This window comes from Petaurus breviceps, unplaced genomic scaffold (assembly GCF_028583685.1).
Source record: "Petaurus breviceps papuanus isolate PSGF00001 unplaced genomic scaffold, PetGlider_PUasm1.0 91133, whole genome shotgun sequence".
NCBI classification, from domain to species: Eukaryota; Metazoa; Chordata; class Mammalia; order Diprotodontia; family Petauridae; genus Petaurus; species Petaurus breviceps.
Genome location: NW_027187419.1, coordinates 5,875,737 through 5,891,067, shown reverse-complemented (window position 1 = coordinate 5,891,067; position 15,331 = coordinate 5,875,737). Strand labels below are relative to the sequence as shown.

The following is a 15,331-nucleotide window of genomic DNA, read 5'->3' as shown; positions in this document are numbered from 1 at the left end:
TGAATCCTGAATCTGTCATCTACCGTATTAATTAAGAATTCTTCCAATTCATAGAATCGACCAACTACATCTTCCTCCAAGTTACTAATAAAAATGTTGAACTGAAAAATGCCAAACACAGAACCTTATAGAACAACATCTAAGACTCTCTAGGTCTGGTCACTCATCAAATTTAGAATTTAACAAAATATTCTCAGCTAGCTCACATCTCTCCATCTTACACACAGAAATAGCATAAGATATTTTGCTGAATACATTGCCAAAATCAGATGTGCCATATCTATATTATTTTTCTCAACCAGTCTAATAATCCTGTCAAAAAACAGAAGTTGGTTCAGTCTGGCATGACTTCTTAATGAACCCCTACTGCCTTTTAATGATGTCTGTTTCCCTTCCTAAAAGCTTACAAATATTAACCACTCATTCTCAGACCTCTGTGATGGTAGAACCATCAACTTACACAAAGCTTAGACAGAACTTTCTTAATAAAAGCACTGTCCCTGCAGTCAGAGAACATCAGTTCATATCTCAGTTCTGCCACTTGTTACCCATATGACCTTAGCAAATCACTTAACCTCCTTGGGCCTCAGTTTCCTCAGCTATAAGATGAGGGAGTTGGGCTTGATGGCCCCTAAGGTTTCTTCCAACTCAGGATATGTACTGTTGTTTTAGTGTGTATTACTTTTGACATCAAATAACAAGGGCTAGAATCAAAACACTTTAATTTTTCAAATCAATTTTTCAAGATCTAACAACATTACAAACCCCTTGCCGTGAAGGATATGCTTATTTGCTATCAATAAGCCTTTTTTTTGCTTTTTGGAAGGTAATTGGGTTTAAGTGACTTGCCCAAGGTCACACGGCTAGTTTTTGTGTTAAGTGTCTGAGGCCAGATTTAAACTCAGATACTCCTGACTCCAGGGCTGGTGCTCTATTCACTGCACCACCTAGCTGCCCCTATAAGCCTTTTTTTTAATGGGAAAATTAGATAATCAACTAAGATATTGCACAACTGCTTTTCATTTTCTGCTTTACTTTATAAGCCAATGTATCTTGAGAATCATACTTCCATTTTTTAAAACTTGATATTTTTCTATATAAATTTACTGTGTTTGTCCATGAATGTCTTTGTAATACTCTAGGAATCTTTTTTTAATGGGTAATATAACACATGGTTGTTGTACTTCATTTTCAAAGAGGACCACAATGGCATCACTGTGTCAGGGTCAATGTGTGTTCAAGTTGGCTGATCAGACCAATACCAGCTCAGAAGACTCTAACACAGATTGGGTTCAGATAGTCCATATGGACATTTAGAGTGAAGATGGCTCTAAATTTGTGCATCTCATGTTTCTTTAGAGCTACTGTAATTCTACTGTGCTCATAGAGCACAGCACCTTCTTTGATGTGGGCATGCCATACTGGGCAGTCCTGTGTCACAGTCTCCCATGCCTCCCAATTGATTCCAGAGTTCTTCAAAGAGACCCAGAGAGCGTCCTTGTGTTGCATCTTCTGACTCTGCGTGAGCATTTGCCTTGTGTGGTTTTTCAACATTGGGATAACTAGAAGTAAACCTACCCTGGGGGGAGCTATCATCCTATTTGCATTTCTCTTCTATTTGAGATTTGTTGCTCAAGCTGCAATTACAAATGTTTGTTTCATCATCAGAGCCTTGATTATTAGCACTTTTGCTTTCCTGTCTCTTCAGACTTCCTGATTTTACCCAATTATCCTTAATATAGACATTGGTACAAAAATTATTTTAAAATATCACTAGTGACATAATATAACAACATAGTGTGCACTCTGGTTATTTTACAATCACTCTGCTGAAACATGCCAATGATCTCTTGTATTTCTACATTCTGTGTTTTGGAACCTGTTCTGTAATTGACTCAGGAAAGAAAATTTGGGGTCACATAGTTGTTACCAGTCCTGCTGTGATGCTCACATAGGTTCTGAACCTCTGAGTCATCTTCAACAATGTACTCTTCCCCACCCAAAATATCCTATCACATGTGAGTCCTTCTAGATCTACCTCACTCTCATAGGCCTCACTTTACGAGTCTTAAAGTAGTATGTAAATGACTATCATCGTCATCGTCATCATCATCATCGTCATCAATTATTATTTGCCTACAGTTACCAGATCTCCAGTCTGCTGATTACTGCATTCCTACTGAGCCCAAGCAATATTTATAGAGCAGTAGAGGGTTGGGCTGGTAAATGTTTAACAGCTGGGCTCTCTGAAAAAAAAATGTCAATTTTTGTCTTTGTATTTCCAGTACTTAGCATACAGCACACACTTAAAAAAATACTTGTTGATTGGTTGATTGATTGGATTTCCACATTGCATCAACACACAAATTGTGTACTTCCAACATATCTGGCAAATTAGACTGGTTTGTTGGGTGTGATTTTATGCCAGTACAGCTTTTTTTTCTTTGTGAAGCCCCTGACTCTTTTTTGTAACTCCAGAATTCCCCAAAACAAAGTTTGAGAAATGTTATATTTATTCAACCATTTTAGAATTTTTCCAGAATATTTTGCTCCAAAACATTAGATGCCCATAGCTGTTAGTTTGAAGATTCTACTTTCTTTCCCTTTTGAAAATTAGGCCATGTGCCTCTCTAGTTCCAAAGCACTTCTCCCATACTCTACATGTTTCATAAACAAGTTATTTCAGTACCCAAGAATGTAATTCATTTAGGCCAGATGGGCTGAGCTCATTTAGGACAGGTGCTCTCTTACCATCAGCTCAATTACCTTGGATTTCAGTTTTTCCTTAACTAGTTTTTGTTGTATCCTTCTTTATATGAAGATAATTCTCTAGATGGAGGAAAGAAAAACAAAATAGGAATTAATTTCTGCTTTTTTGTGTCATTTTTTACCATCATTCTATCCACCCCAAGCAGCAAACCTATCCCTTCTTGCCTACAGTCTATCTTTTTTTAAAAGACCTTCTTTTCCTCCTTTGTATTTTTTACAAGACTGACATGTTTTTTAAGGAATGTAGTGGTCTTTTCTATTTGTCTCTATAATTTGCCCTCATTTCCATCTTTGGTATTTATCCTTTTAAAAAAAATCCAAATCTAGTGCAGAGTTTTCCTTACAGTCATCTCTTTAGATATCTTGTTTTCTTTCTTATAGGAATCATTTGCAACTTTGTCTTTAGAATTTTGTTTATGAAAGGTTTCCATCCTTCGGTAGACTTCTCTTTTAAGGTCACACATATCTTTTCCTTGACTTTTATTAAATCTGTCTTCTTAATGCCTAAGATACATGTTAAACTGTTCCTGGCATCCCCTTCTTATTTTACCATGAACTCTAAAATGTCATGGTCATTTCCTATCTACATTTCCCATTGTTTCTATTTTAAAAACCAAGATATCCTTGTCTGTCCAAATCAAATTCACAGTAGATCATGTTGTATAATTCTGTATCTCATACAGAATTAGAGAACATTAGGGAAAGGGAAAAAGAAAGCAACCTTAAATACCATCTAGTTGACCCCCTTCATTTTCCAGATGAGAAAACTAAGTCCCAGAAAGTTGAAGTGACTTTCCTAAGTCAACAGAACTAGTTAGTTTCAGAGACAAGGACTAAAACATAGACCTATAGCTCCAAGTTTCATGTTCTTCTGGTGTTGGAAACTTAGCCTATCTCTGATGATCTCCAGACATCGAAACAACAGGTTCATGGAGAAAAAAAAATCAAACTAGGTATTTTCCAGATACTTAAATAACTGGGTACCAGCAACAGAATATTCACAGCGCCCACAGTGGCTATGAACATGATGGTGTAAGTGTCCATCACAAAATGTTACAGGCTCTTCACATGGAGGACAGAACCAAAGCATTTATTCAAATACCAGAAAACTGAGTCCCAAAACCAGAAAGTCAAAGTCAGAGTAACCACAGAGTTGGTACACATAGTCAATGCAGCAAACACCCACATTCTCAAGCATTCAAAACAAAACAGGCTCCCTCAATCAAGGATCCTCCTCTCCTCACTCATGGTAGCTCCTCAGCCTCCACGCTACTCACTCCTTACATTCCGGCTTCCAGTAGTTCTCATTCCCAGCAGTTCTGGCTGGCTCTCAGAAGTTCTCAATTTGGTTCTCAGAAGAAGTTCTCAGTGGAAGTTCTGGTTCTCTAGCTTGGGCTTTTCCTTATATATGGTATTAGCTCCTTCTTGTTCTGCCCCTTCCTGTTACATCAGCAAGTTCATCCCACTGTGGGATTCACAAGTTCTGGATCTTAATATGTGACACAATCAAGAACTTGAAACAAGGTGCAAAGTATCTGTTTGCTTGCCAATGCAAGGGGCATGGAAGATCTTAGAATACCATTGCCATTACACTGGGAGACTGATTTTAAACTTGCCAACTGCTGATCTTAACCTAGATAGGTGTAGAAATAATATTACCCTCTGTGCGACGATACCTAACATTGAGCTTTCTGGGATTGTGAAGATCAGTGAGAAAATATCTCTATGGAGCTACTACCTTCTTGGAATGAATCTTTCATAAATTTATGGATATAGAATGGGATGGGACCTTAGAGGAAAACTGAGGCTGAAAGAGCCCAAGGTCTCTTGCCTTGGGTCTAATAGTTAGTAGGGAACAGAACCAGAATTTAAACCCAAATCTTCTATGAATCCAGCATGCTATCAACTGTACTGCAAATTTATCAAGCTAAAAACATAATCTTGCCATATTAAAACCTCATTAGTTTGGAATTTGTGACCATTTAATCACACTGGATTAACAGCCAAATTTTAATACCTACCAAAACATGATTTTCTAAGCAAATTATTATCAATAAAATCATGGGTAGATATTTAAAGTGCTTTTGGAAGCAAATCTTTCTGGACTTTACAAGCACCATCTTACTACAAATTGAAAGATTTTAAAACCTTTCCTTACCAAAATCCATTCTAGCAGGATATTTTAGCTTAGTTTAAGATACTATATGAACTTTGAAAGTAATTAAATTTGAAAAATCATTGTTCAAAAGTAATCTAATAAGGCATGTCTATAGTACTCTTAAGATTTGAAAAGTGTTTATAAATATAAACATTGTCTCATTTGAGCTTTAAATTAATCCTGTCAGGTAGTCAGAACTGTGGGTACCCCCATTTTTCATGAGAAAACTGACCCATAGCAGTTGTGTGACTTTCTTGTAGTCACACAACTAGTAAGTGCTAAAACCAGTATTCAAATTTAGTTCTCCCCTGACTTCAAATCTCACTCTCTTTCACTACTCCAATTTGGAATTAAGAGTTTTCATTAATCCCCTCCCCTCTCCAATGAGTGAAAGTAGTGAGGTTTTCCAGTATTATCACGTTCTTGTGGGAAAGGTTCAGTGCTTTCAGGCTATGATTGTTTTAAATTGAGAAAATTCAATTTTCTCTAATGTTTAATTTGGCTTTTAAATGTTTGTATTCATGTGCATACACCTGAAACATTTAGGAAATGAACTCATCTTCCCCACTAAATCAGCTCTGCCTTCTAACTCTCCTATTTACATTAGTGTTGGCAACATTGTCCCAGTCACATAGATTTAAAACATCGGAGGTACCTTTGATGCTTCCTTTATCATTTTCCAAATTCTGCCATTTCTTCTTTTGTAGTCTAATATACACGTCTCTGATCTCATTCCACCTGACACAACCCTAGTTCTGTCTTTTACTACCTCATACCTGGACTTTTGCAATGGTCTCTCAAACATTTTCCCAACCATCCTGAACACAGCGGTCACAAATTCATATTCCCTAAATAATGCCTTTATTGTGTTATTCCCTTGTTTATAAACCATCCATGACTCTCCAGTGATAAAAATTAAAAAGTCTTAGCCTGGAATTCAAGGCCTCCCTCCCCAATTTGGCCTTACCTATCTTTCCAACAGTATTTCATTTTACTTTCCAACATGAACCTTTCACACTAGACAAAGTGTTCTCCTTAATATCCCCCAAACCTGCCTTGTTCTTTTCTCTGTTTATACCTTTATTTCCGCATAAAATGCCCTCACCCTACCATATCACCACCTATTGAGGTCTTACCCATTCTTCAAATGTCATCTTCTCCCAGTGGAAAGTGATTTCTCATTTGGGGCCTCCTATAATATTTATTTTCTATCCCACTCATGTGATGCTTACCCAATATTGCCTTCTATTATAGTTATCTTTGCACACACTGTCTCCTTTCCTAGGTTGTAAGCTCATTAAAGATGGGGAACACGTCGCTGCATTTTTGTGTATTTTATGGTGTTCATTGCAGCAAAGATGAAACTCAGATTAACTTACAAAAAATATTTTTCTCTTTACAGCAAAACCCAAAATTAACTATGTGGAGAACAAAACTGCCATGGAGTTGGAGGAGCAGATTACTCTTACCTGTGAGGCCTCAGGAGACCCTATCCCCTCCATTACCTGGAGAACTTCCACGAGAAACATCAGCAATGAAGAAAAGGTATAATGTCTCCCAGGCTGTCAGAGCCTTGGAACCTAGACTTGAAACAACTCAAGTCTGCCACAGTGCCTGGGCCTCTCTGGTGAGCAGAAAGACATATTATTGTCACCAGGGCACACAGAGTAGTCCCAGTGCCTTCCCGTCCCCATTTTGTCATGTCACCTCCTTGAAGTCCAGTCACAACAGAGCGGGGCAAAATCTTTCCTGTATAAACAAAGCAGTAGGCAGCTGCTGGATACAGAGTCAAAGAGTAAAAGACTCTGGGAGAAGGAGGGCTGGGGAGTTTCCATCTCAGGGGTTATGAAGATGTGAGGGATGAGGAAAAGCCAAGAACCTGACCTACCAAGTAACAGTGTCAGGCTGCTTCTCTCCATCATCACAGGGACCAAAATGAACCTGTTAATTCTGTTCCTTATATATTGTATGCTCATGCTCTCTCTGTATTGTATGCACAAAACCTTGGTTGCCTTCGTGTCTGCCTGTATCGTTGGTCACATATCAATATCATTTTGTTCTAAAGGCAAAAATAATTAGCAGTTTCAAAATAGTATTTTTCCCCGCATAATTTGTTACACAATGTACTTTACTATATTCAGTGGACGTTTAGGGAACATTTCAACACACTTTGCAACTCAGTGGAAAAGGTGGTTGAAAACAGTTGGCAAATTTACTGCTAGGGCATTTAAAGTTGTATGCCACTGGAAAGTTCCTTTTTGTTATCGATAATCTACAACCCATCCCCCAAAATAAAGTAACCTCATTTTCATCTGATCCTTAATTGGTTTTAATGAGGCCAAATGCAGAAATGCAATTTTAAAGCAAAATGTTACTGCTTCTGTGCCATTTAACCAGTTTAACAATGTCCTTTGGGGCTCCATCTTTCTCAGCCAGGCAGAAATAGTACAATGGGTAGAGTGGACGTGGAATCAGGAAGACTCGAGTTTACATCTTGTCTCAGATACTTCTTAGCTGAGTGACTTTGGGCAAGCCACTTAAACTCTCTCGGTCTCCTCATTTGTAAAATGGGAATAATACTAGCACCTACCTCCCAAATTTTTTGAGGATCAAATGAGATAACATGCAAAGTGCTTTGCAAACCTTAAAGCACTATATAAAAACTATCCATTATTATTAGTTAGAACAGCATTATTAACTCAGAAGCAATCATCTTAGCTGTGTGAAACACTGACAGCGAATTCCTTAGTGACTAGAAAACCACAAATCATAGAATTTCATTGGCCTTCCTGACTGCAGATAACTCTTTAGAAGGATCAAGTTAAAAACAAAAAGCAGGGTGGGCACCATATCACTGTGTCAGGAATTTCCATTTGACATGTATGCTTCTGAAAGAAGCTCCCGCTTCACCATCAGATAGCCAAAGAGAAAACCCACTGGTCCAAAGAGCCCTTTCCCACTTTGATCCTCATCTGAAAAACTGCTAAGTATTTTTGGGACTTTCACATGTGCTGTTTGGTATGATAGAGACAATATTAAGGAAATTTGGTGTTTATTTTGAGAAGTTCCTTCATTCAAATTGGAGTTTTTAAATCTCCATTTCGGATTTCACCTCTAAGCATGTTTGTTATATGGATTGAGTGTCTGTTTCAGGGCTTAAACCAAAGGGTCTACTGCTTAGTAAATAAATGTGTCCAAACTGACCGGGGGAAATGTATGTCTTTGATCTAGGTCATCACCCACAGTAGGACACTGAAATGTATCTCTGTCCCAGGTGAACAACCATAAACTAATTAATTTCTAAATTCCCTAGGTCTTAGGTCAGAGAAACATTAATAGGCCAAGACAGACCAGAAAAACCATTAAGATTTGTGTCCATGCTGCCTAATTTAATCAATTAATTGTCCTGGATTAAAAATGTAAATCTATTTTCTGTATAATGGAGACAAGAAACCATGTACCTAATATAGAACCATGAGCATGGTGGGTAAACAGTAAATATAATATATAATATGTTCATATAAATATGTATATATAAGACATATATGTGCCTTGAGCATAATATGAAATCATTTTTGATGTGATTCAGCGTACCTTAGTTTATATTACCAGTTTTCCTTACTGTTGAATAATTAGGAGTATCTTAATAACACTAGCTTTATAATAGTTTATTTGAATATGTATCACCTTAACTTCGATGGAATGTAACATTAGTGATTGTCAGCAGTTCTCTCCACCCCTAAATATCATGACATAGTATTGTTAACATGTCCATCTTTGAGAAAAGTGCCAGATACCTTATGACATAGTAACGGCACAGAGGAAAGATGCTTAATCTTGTTGTATGAGTGACATTTAAGAAAATTCAAATATGGGCTACCAGTTCTCTGCTTATAGTAGGAGTGTTCTAAGCAAGTTTAATTCCAGACAAAGTGAAGGATAATTTTTTTAAATTTTTATCCACATGATATAAACATTACCAAATACTAGTAGTGATCTGAGTTTCTATAAAAGACGACTCTTTTTCCTCATTAAATTCAGGGGCATGTTCCAGGCAGATGAAAAGACATAATTTTTACTAATTATGTAAGTAAGGAAGTCTTCTTCAAAACATACTAAAGAACTGGATCAGACAGAGCACTGTGCACATTTGTTGTTATTGAGTTATTTCAGTTGTTTTGGACTCTTTGTGACCCCATTTGGGGTTTCCTTGGCAGAGATACTAGAGTGTTTTTTTTTCATTTCCTTCTCCAGCTTATTTTACAAATGAGGAAACAGAGGCAAGTTAAGTGACTTGCCTAGGGTCACACAGCTAGTTCAGTGTCTGAGGATGGATTTGAACTCAAGTTTTCCTGACTCCAGGCCAAGCCCTCTATCCACCACACCATCTAGCTCCCCTTAGAATATTAAAAACTGGAAGGGAGCCCTGATCAGGAATTCCTTCTTCATTGCTCATACCAAATAACCATGCAGCCTCTCCTTGAAAAGTTTCAGTAGAAGAGAGCTAACTTCATAAGCTTCTTCATAGTCAGTCCATTCTGTCGTCAGACATCCTACTCACTGGAAAGTTCTTCCTTATTGAAGTTGAAATCTGCCTTCCTGTCACTCTGCCATGCCCGCCTGAGTCAACTCAGAATAAGTCCACTTGTCATCATGATGTTTCGTCCCTTGAGATCTTTGAAAGCAATTACAATATCACCATTGTCTCAAATTTTCCAGACTGACATCCCCATGGTGACTCCATAGTGCACAGAGTGCCAGGCCTGGAGTCAGGGAGACTCATCTTCCTGATGTGGCCTCAGACACTTACAAGCTGTGTGACCCTGGGCAAATCACACTGCCTCAGTTTCCTCATCTGTCAAATGAGCTAGAGAAGGAAATGGCAAACCACTCTAGTGTCTCTGCCAAGAAAACCTCAAATGAGGTCACAAAGAATCAGGTACAACTGACAGGGCAGAAAAACAACTCCCCATTAATGTTTCTGGGATGTATGTGATGCCCTGAACTGAACACAATACTCCAAATGTGTTCATACTGTGCATAGTGGAAATACTCCTGTATTACTCTGGACACTACACTTCTGCTAATGTGATATAAGATTGAATGAGTTTTGTTGTTGCTGTTTTTCAGCTGTCAAGGCTTATATTGAGCTTATGATCTTTTTCCTATACAGTCCTATCAAGCCGAGTTTTCTACATCCTCTCCTAGTACAGATGTTTTTTTTTCCAACCCAAATGTATGGCTTTATATTAATTCCTATTACATTTGTTGTTGGCTTCTCCCCATCATTACAGATTGTCAGCATCTTTTAAAGTCTTGATTCTGACATCCACTGTAATAGTTATCCCTTTCAGCATTTTGTCAATTTGGTAAACATGTCTCTAACTTCAACTAAATAATTTGTAAAAATGTTGAACAGGACAGAACCAAGTATAAAACTGCACAGTATATCCCTGGAGATATTCTGTGGGCAGATAGCATAACTTTAGTCAGTACTTTTTAGGGTACAGTAATTTAAGCAGCCACTTATCCACTTAATTGTACTATCATCCAGCCTACTTTTCTGTATCTTGTCTACAAGGATATTTTGACAAATTTTCTTTAATGCCTTTCTGAAATCCAAATACACAGAATTCCTCTGATCTATCAAAAAAGAAAATGAGATGAGTTTGGCATGATTTGTTCATAGTGAACCCGTGCTGCCTCCTGATGATTACTACCTTATTTTCCAAATGCTTAAAAACCATCTGTTTAACAGTCTGTTCAAAAATAGGATTGGTCGTGCATACCTATAATCCCTGCTACTAGTATGCTGAAGCTGGTGAATCACTTGAGCTCAGGAACCCTGAATCTTAATAGCACTATACAAAATCTGGCATTTACACTGCACTTCCATGCTGGGTGAGATAGGAAGATCCAGTCTTGAAAAATAAAATAAAATAAAATTACAATAACAGTAACAACTATAACAATAACAGTAATATTCTTTTCCTAAAATTTCTCTGGATTTATTACCAAATTTGCTAGTTTACAGTTTGTATTATACCCATTTTTCAATTTTTTGAAAACCGAGACATAGTTTACAAGCTCTTTTTCATCCTTTATGATTTCTCTAAGATTATAGACAGTGAGCCTTATAATTCGCAGCAGCCCAAGATGAAATTCATGCCAACCTAGAGATGAATTTATTTAAAGGGACTGGATACTCTTACTATCTCCTTACTACTCATGGGCTTCAATTCCATCTTAAACAAAGTATTTTCTACCTTTTCCAGCTTGGCTTCAACAGCTATATAGCTGGCTTAAACAGTGTCTAATGAAGGAAAGAAGGAAGATAAGAAAAAAAGTCAGAAGGAGAGGAGTATTTATGGGAAGATGTATTAAAGACAACAAACAAAAACAGTTTTTCTAGAAGAGAAAAAAATCATAGGATTTCATATTTAGAAAGAGCCTAGTTTAGCTCCAGCCGTTAGGAGAAAACTGAGTCTGAATATGTGTGTGTGTTTGTATAGACACACATACACAGTATTTCTATATTATGAATGTATATGTGTGTATATGAACACAAAAATACACACTACGTACCATACATCCCAATGAGTACATATGTGTATATAATATATATGTGTGTGTGTGTGTATATATATATATATATACATATATGTATAGTCAAACCACTTAAATGAATTTATCCAATGTTTTAACCAGAGGGAAAATTATACAGCAAAAAAATTTAAATCTATATAGCAATTTTTAAATAGATTCTTATTATTTCAGTGGAATGTTAAATACTTTCTTTAATAAAGTGAATTACAGTATGAGCCAATAGAAATCATCTTTAGCTGACAAGTCTTTTATACCAGATCTTGACCAATTCTGCCCCTTTACTTCACATCTGAGTTAAGCCCTGTATTGGCTATAGTTAGAATCATGCAGTCAGTGACTTCCTAATCAAATACTTAATGCCTTCTTAGTGGAAGTGCCACAAGCCTAGAATTAAGCAAGCCCCAAGTCTTTTTTCATATAAATAGCTCTAGTATATTGACTTGTTTACAGAATTGAGCTCTAAACAGTAAGTCAAATTGAGTTTTTTTGTTTGTTTTTATCAGAGCAGTTGAAATAACAGACCAATCAGTTTGTTTTGGATCATCAAGATTACTGTATCAGAATCCCACTGTTTAGCAGTTGACTCCTTAGTGATCACCATGACAACCTCTCACAGTTTAAATTGCCATTCATAATGGTTAGTTGGGTCATGTATAGAAAGGGGGTCCTTTGCAATAATCCTAATCCATGCCTAGTTGATGTTTCCATACCATCTTCATAACACCCCCTTCTATCCAGATCCATTTGTGATTTCGCCACATTTTGAAATGTATATGTTGTTACATACCAGACTTCTTCATTATCTAGAAATGTCTATGATTTAATCAGTGTTGATATTCAATCTACCTAATAGGTATTGTTCATGGGTTCCAATTTTCATGGGGGAAAAAAAAAACATTCAACATCTGGTGGTCAATTTCCTGCTGGTGAGCTTCTCTAGACATAGCTAAGCCAGTCCCAACTCATACTCAAAACCTGTGTATGTCAGTAGAGCCTACAGGAGCTGGCACTTCACTAATGTAAGCAACCTTTGGGGAACCAGGAATGCCAGGATGAGGCATGGAAGTAAAACACAAGTGCAGGATACCAAAGAAATGTTCACATAATGATGGATTGTCTTTACATACACCCAGAAAAGTAAACCCAATCTCAAAATAAGTCATTAGTTTTATCATTAATAGCCTACTTGACCATTTGTATGACTTAAAAAGGATTATAAAGGTGGGGAAACAACAAGAAAAGGAAAGAAAAATTTCCTGAGGGCACAGAGCAAAGAGGATAGAGCAAGAAAAAAAAAAGAAAGAAGCCAGACTGTTCTGATGAATTGAATGCTTAGGGTAAAAAAAGTTCATATCTAAATAATACAAATAAACTAGATACGATTATTTTAAAAATCAGCCCAGTTTACTATATATTTTTTTCTTAATCCATGGAAGAGCTACCCATAGCAACTTGAGCTGATTTATTTAGCAGTCTTGGTGTGGTACGTTATAGTATGTCCATGCCTAAATTTGCTACTTAAAAATAGTTGAATTCTTTTAAAATGTCAATTATAAAACAATTCACACCCAGATTTTCTTTCTGTTTGGCTATTTGCAACATAAATTTTCTTAAAATAGGTCACTTCTAAATTGTAATTGTCTTATCAAGACCAAGGCATAGTCTATATAGGTATGGGAGATCAAGTTGCAGAAATCAGACAATATTATTACAATTAATGGCCACTGAGGCAGCTAGGTGTCACAGTGGATAGACCCTGAAGTCAGGAGAACCTGAGTTCAAATCCAGCCCTCAGTTTCTTACTAAGTGACCCAGGGCAAGTCACTTAAGCCCAGTTGCCTCAAAAAAAAAAATTTAATGGCCACTGGATCTTAAATATGTAGAACATTACAAGGAGAATCAGACTAGAAAGCCTACCTCATATGAAGATAACACTTGGACACAGTTTCCTGAGAAAGGCAGCCCTGGCATGACAGATAAGCTTCCGAATGATGTAGAAATTGGTGATTTTGTTTGATATTTTGACACACTATATTGTGTCATTTTTTAGACTTTGCATGTTCCTCTGGTCACCTTTTCTGCTTCATTTCAAAATCATGTAAAATAACACAACATTAGCATCCTCATTCCATCTAAAGTGCCTTCCTTGTCTAGAGTGGGCTTTCAATACATTCGCTAACTGATGTTCCACAAACTCCATCTCTGTGTTTCTCATCTCTTTTCTGTCTTCTTGCTATATGAACATCAGTGGTATTCATTCATCCATACCACCCAGCAAAAAGAGCACTGCAGCTGTGAAATTAGCAGGTGACTTTTGATTCCTGGCTAAGTGAAGTGGATTCCCAAGTTCTAAACTCATCAAAGAACTTAGATATTGGTAGGATAAAAGTCCAAATACCGACATTAGTGTTTCCGAGTTGGCATTATTAGGGATGATGGCTCGATCCAGAATAGAAACCAATGTTTCTTGCTGAAAACAGTGTTCTTGTGAGCCTGCCTACCATTCATGCAACACCAGAAAAAACCTAATGGCCTCATTGTAGCATTAATTGGTGTCTGCAAAGCTTCCCAACCCACAATCTTAGGAATGATGCAATTCCTATTCCCATTACTCTTCTCTTTGGTTCTTGCCTTTTTTAAAGATGGGATTAATTTAAATTTTTTTTTGACAGAATGCATGCAAGAAGTTGTACAATGCATGAGCACACAACACTATTATTGTGTCTGTGTGACACCATGTAATAAAATAAAAGAGCAAACTTGCTCTATAAATATCTCAGGATCGTGTGTTCAGGACTATTAGACACAGTCCAATGACACCCCGAAGATGTATTTATAGATGTTCTGAATGTGCAGTCTAATGTGTTATGTGCCTATCCACATACATACATATATGTGGATACAAGATGCAAAAGAACAGAGCATATCATCTTGAAATTTTTTTTAGCTCTCCAAAGATTATTCAGCTTAAATAAATGAGAAAACCTTAAACGACAAAGTGGGAAGTGAACACACGACTGAAAATGGGCCCTTGGCAAAAAAAAAAAAAAAGAAAAAAAAAGACCTGAATTGAAAGGAAGCTGCATGTGCACGGAATGCAGTGTGATGCATCTACTACCTAAAGCAACATGTTGTAAAATTTTACTGCTTTCTTGTTGTGTTTTATATCTGTTCTCTCCAGGCTTCGTGGACTCGACCAGAGAAGCAAGAGGTATAGCTTATCTGACCACTAGCCAGTTCTTAGCATTCGAAAACATTATAACTTAACCCAACATTACTACAATAATTAGATATACTCAACTAATTAGTTATTTAGTTTGATTAAAGAATAGGTCACTAGTATATATAATAATATATTCCTTGGCAATAGTGTCATTTGGAGTTGAGCAAGCAAGCTGTGTTGGGAGTGGATGGAGAAGGTTTGTTTTTCAAAGCTGAATATGATTTTGAAACTACCATATCCCCCTGGTGTGCCAGGGAAATTATATCCTAGGAATCATGTTTATAAAAACTAATTTCCCCAATTCATGATCCAGGCACTTTTAAAATCATAGAACATTTTGTGTCCCCCCCTCCCCTGACTGGGATGACTTTGGATCTCAAAGAATAACATTTCAGTCACCTGACAGCAGCTTATCCTTGTTCCTTCCAGCTCAACTCATCTCATTGCTCATATCCCTTATTACCAGAAATCTCTTATTAAAATGATTGCATCACATTCCATCCCCAAAACAGTGCATTGGCAACTCTTGGTAGGTGTTTACCCATATAAGTGTTTCCAAACCAATAAATTTATGT

The 15,331-nt window shown here is 36.9% G+C and overlaps 1 protein-coding gene across 6 annotated transcripts in view; it reads left to right on the top strand.

The window, feature by feature from the left end:
- The window catches only part of NCAM1 (neural cell adhesion molecule 1), a 476,276-nt gene that overhangs the window by 405,160 nt on the left and 55,785 nt on the right, over positions 1 to 15,331 (top strand). For 3 of the 6 annotated variants that reach the window (XM_069079789.1, XM_069079784.1, XM_069079787.1), the window contains exons 8-9: positions 6,330 to 6,472; positions 14,715 to 14,744. In XM_069079789.1, coding sequence (XP_068935890.1) covers positions 6,330 to 6,472; positions 14,715 to 14,744 — 173 coding nt within the window. The remainder of the gene's footprint in view (positions 1 to 6,329; positions 6,473 to 14,714; positions 14,745 to 15,331) is intronic. The other 3 variants (XM_069079785.1, XM_069079786.1, XM_069079788.1) reach the window with 1 other exon arrangement.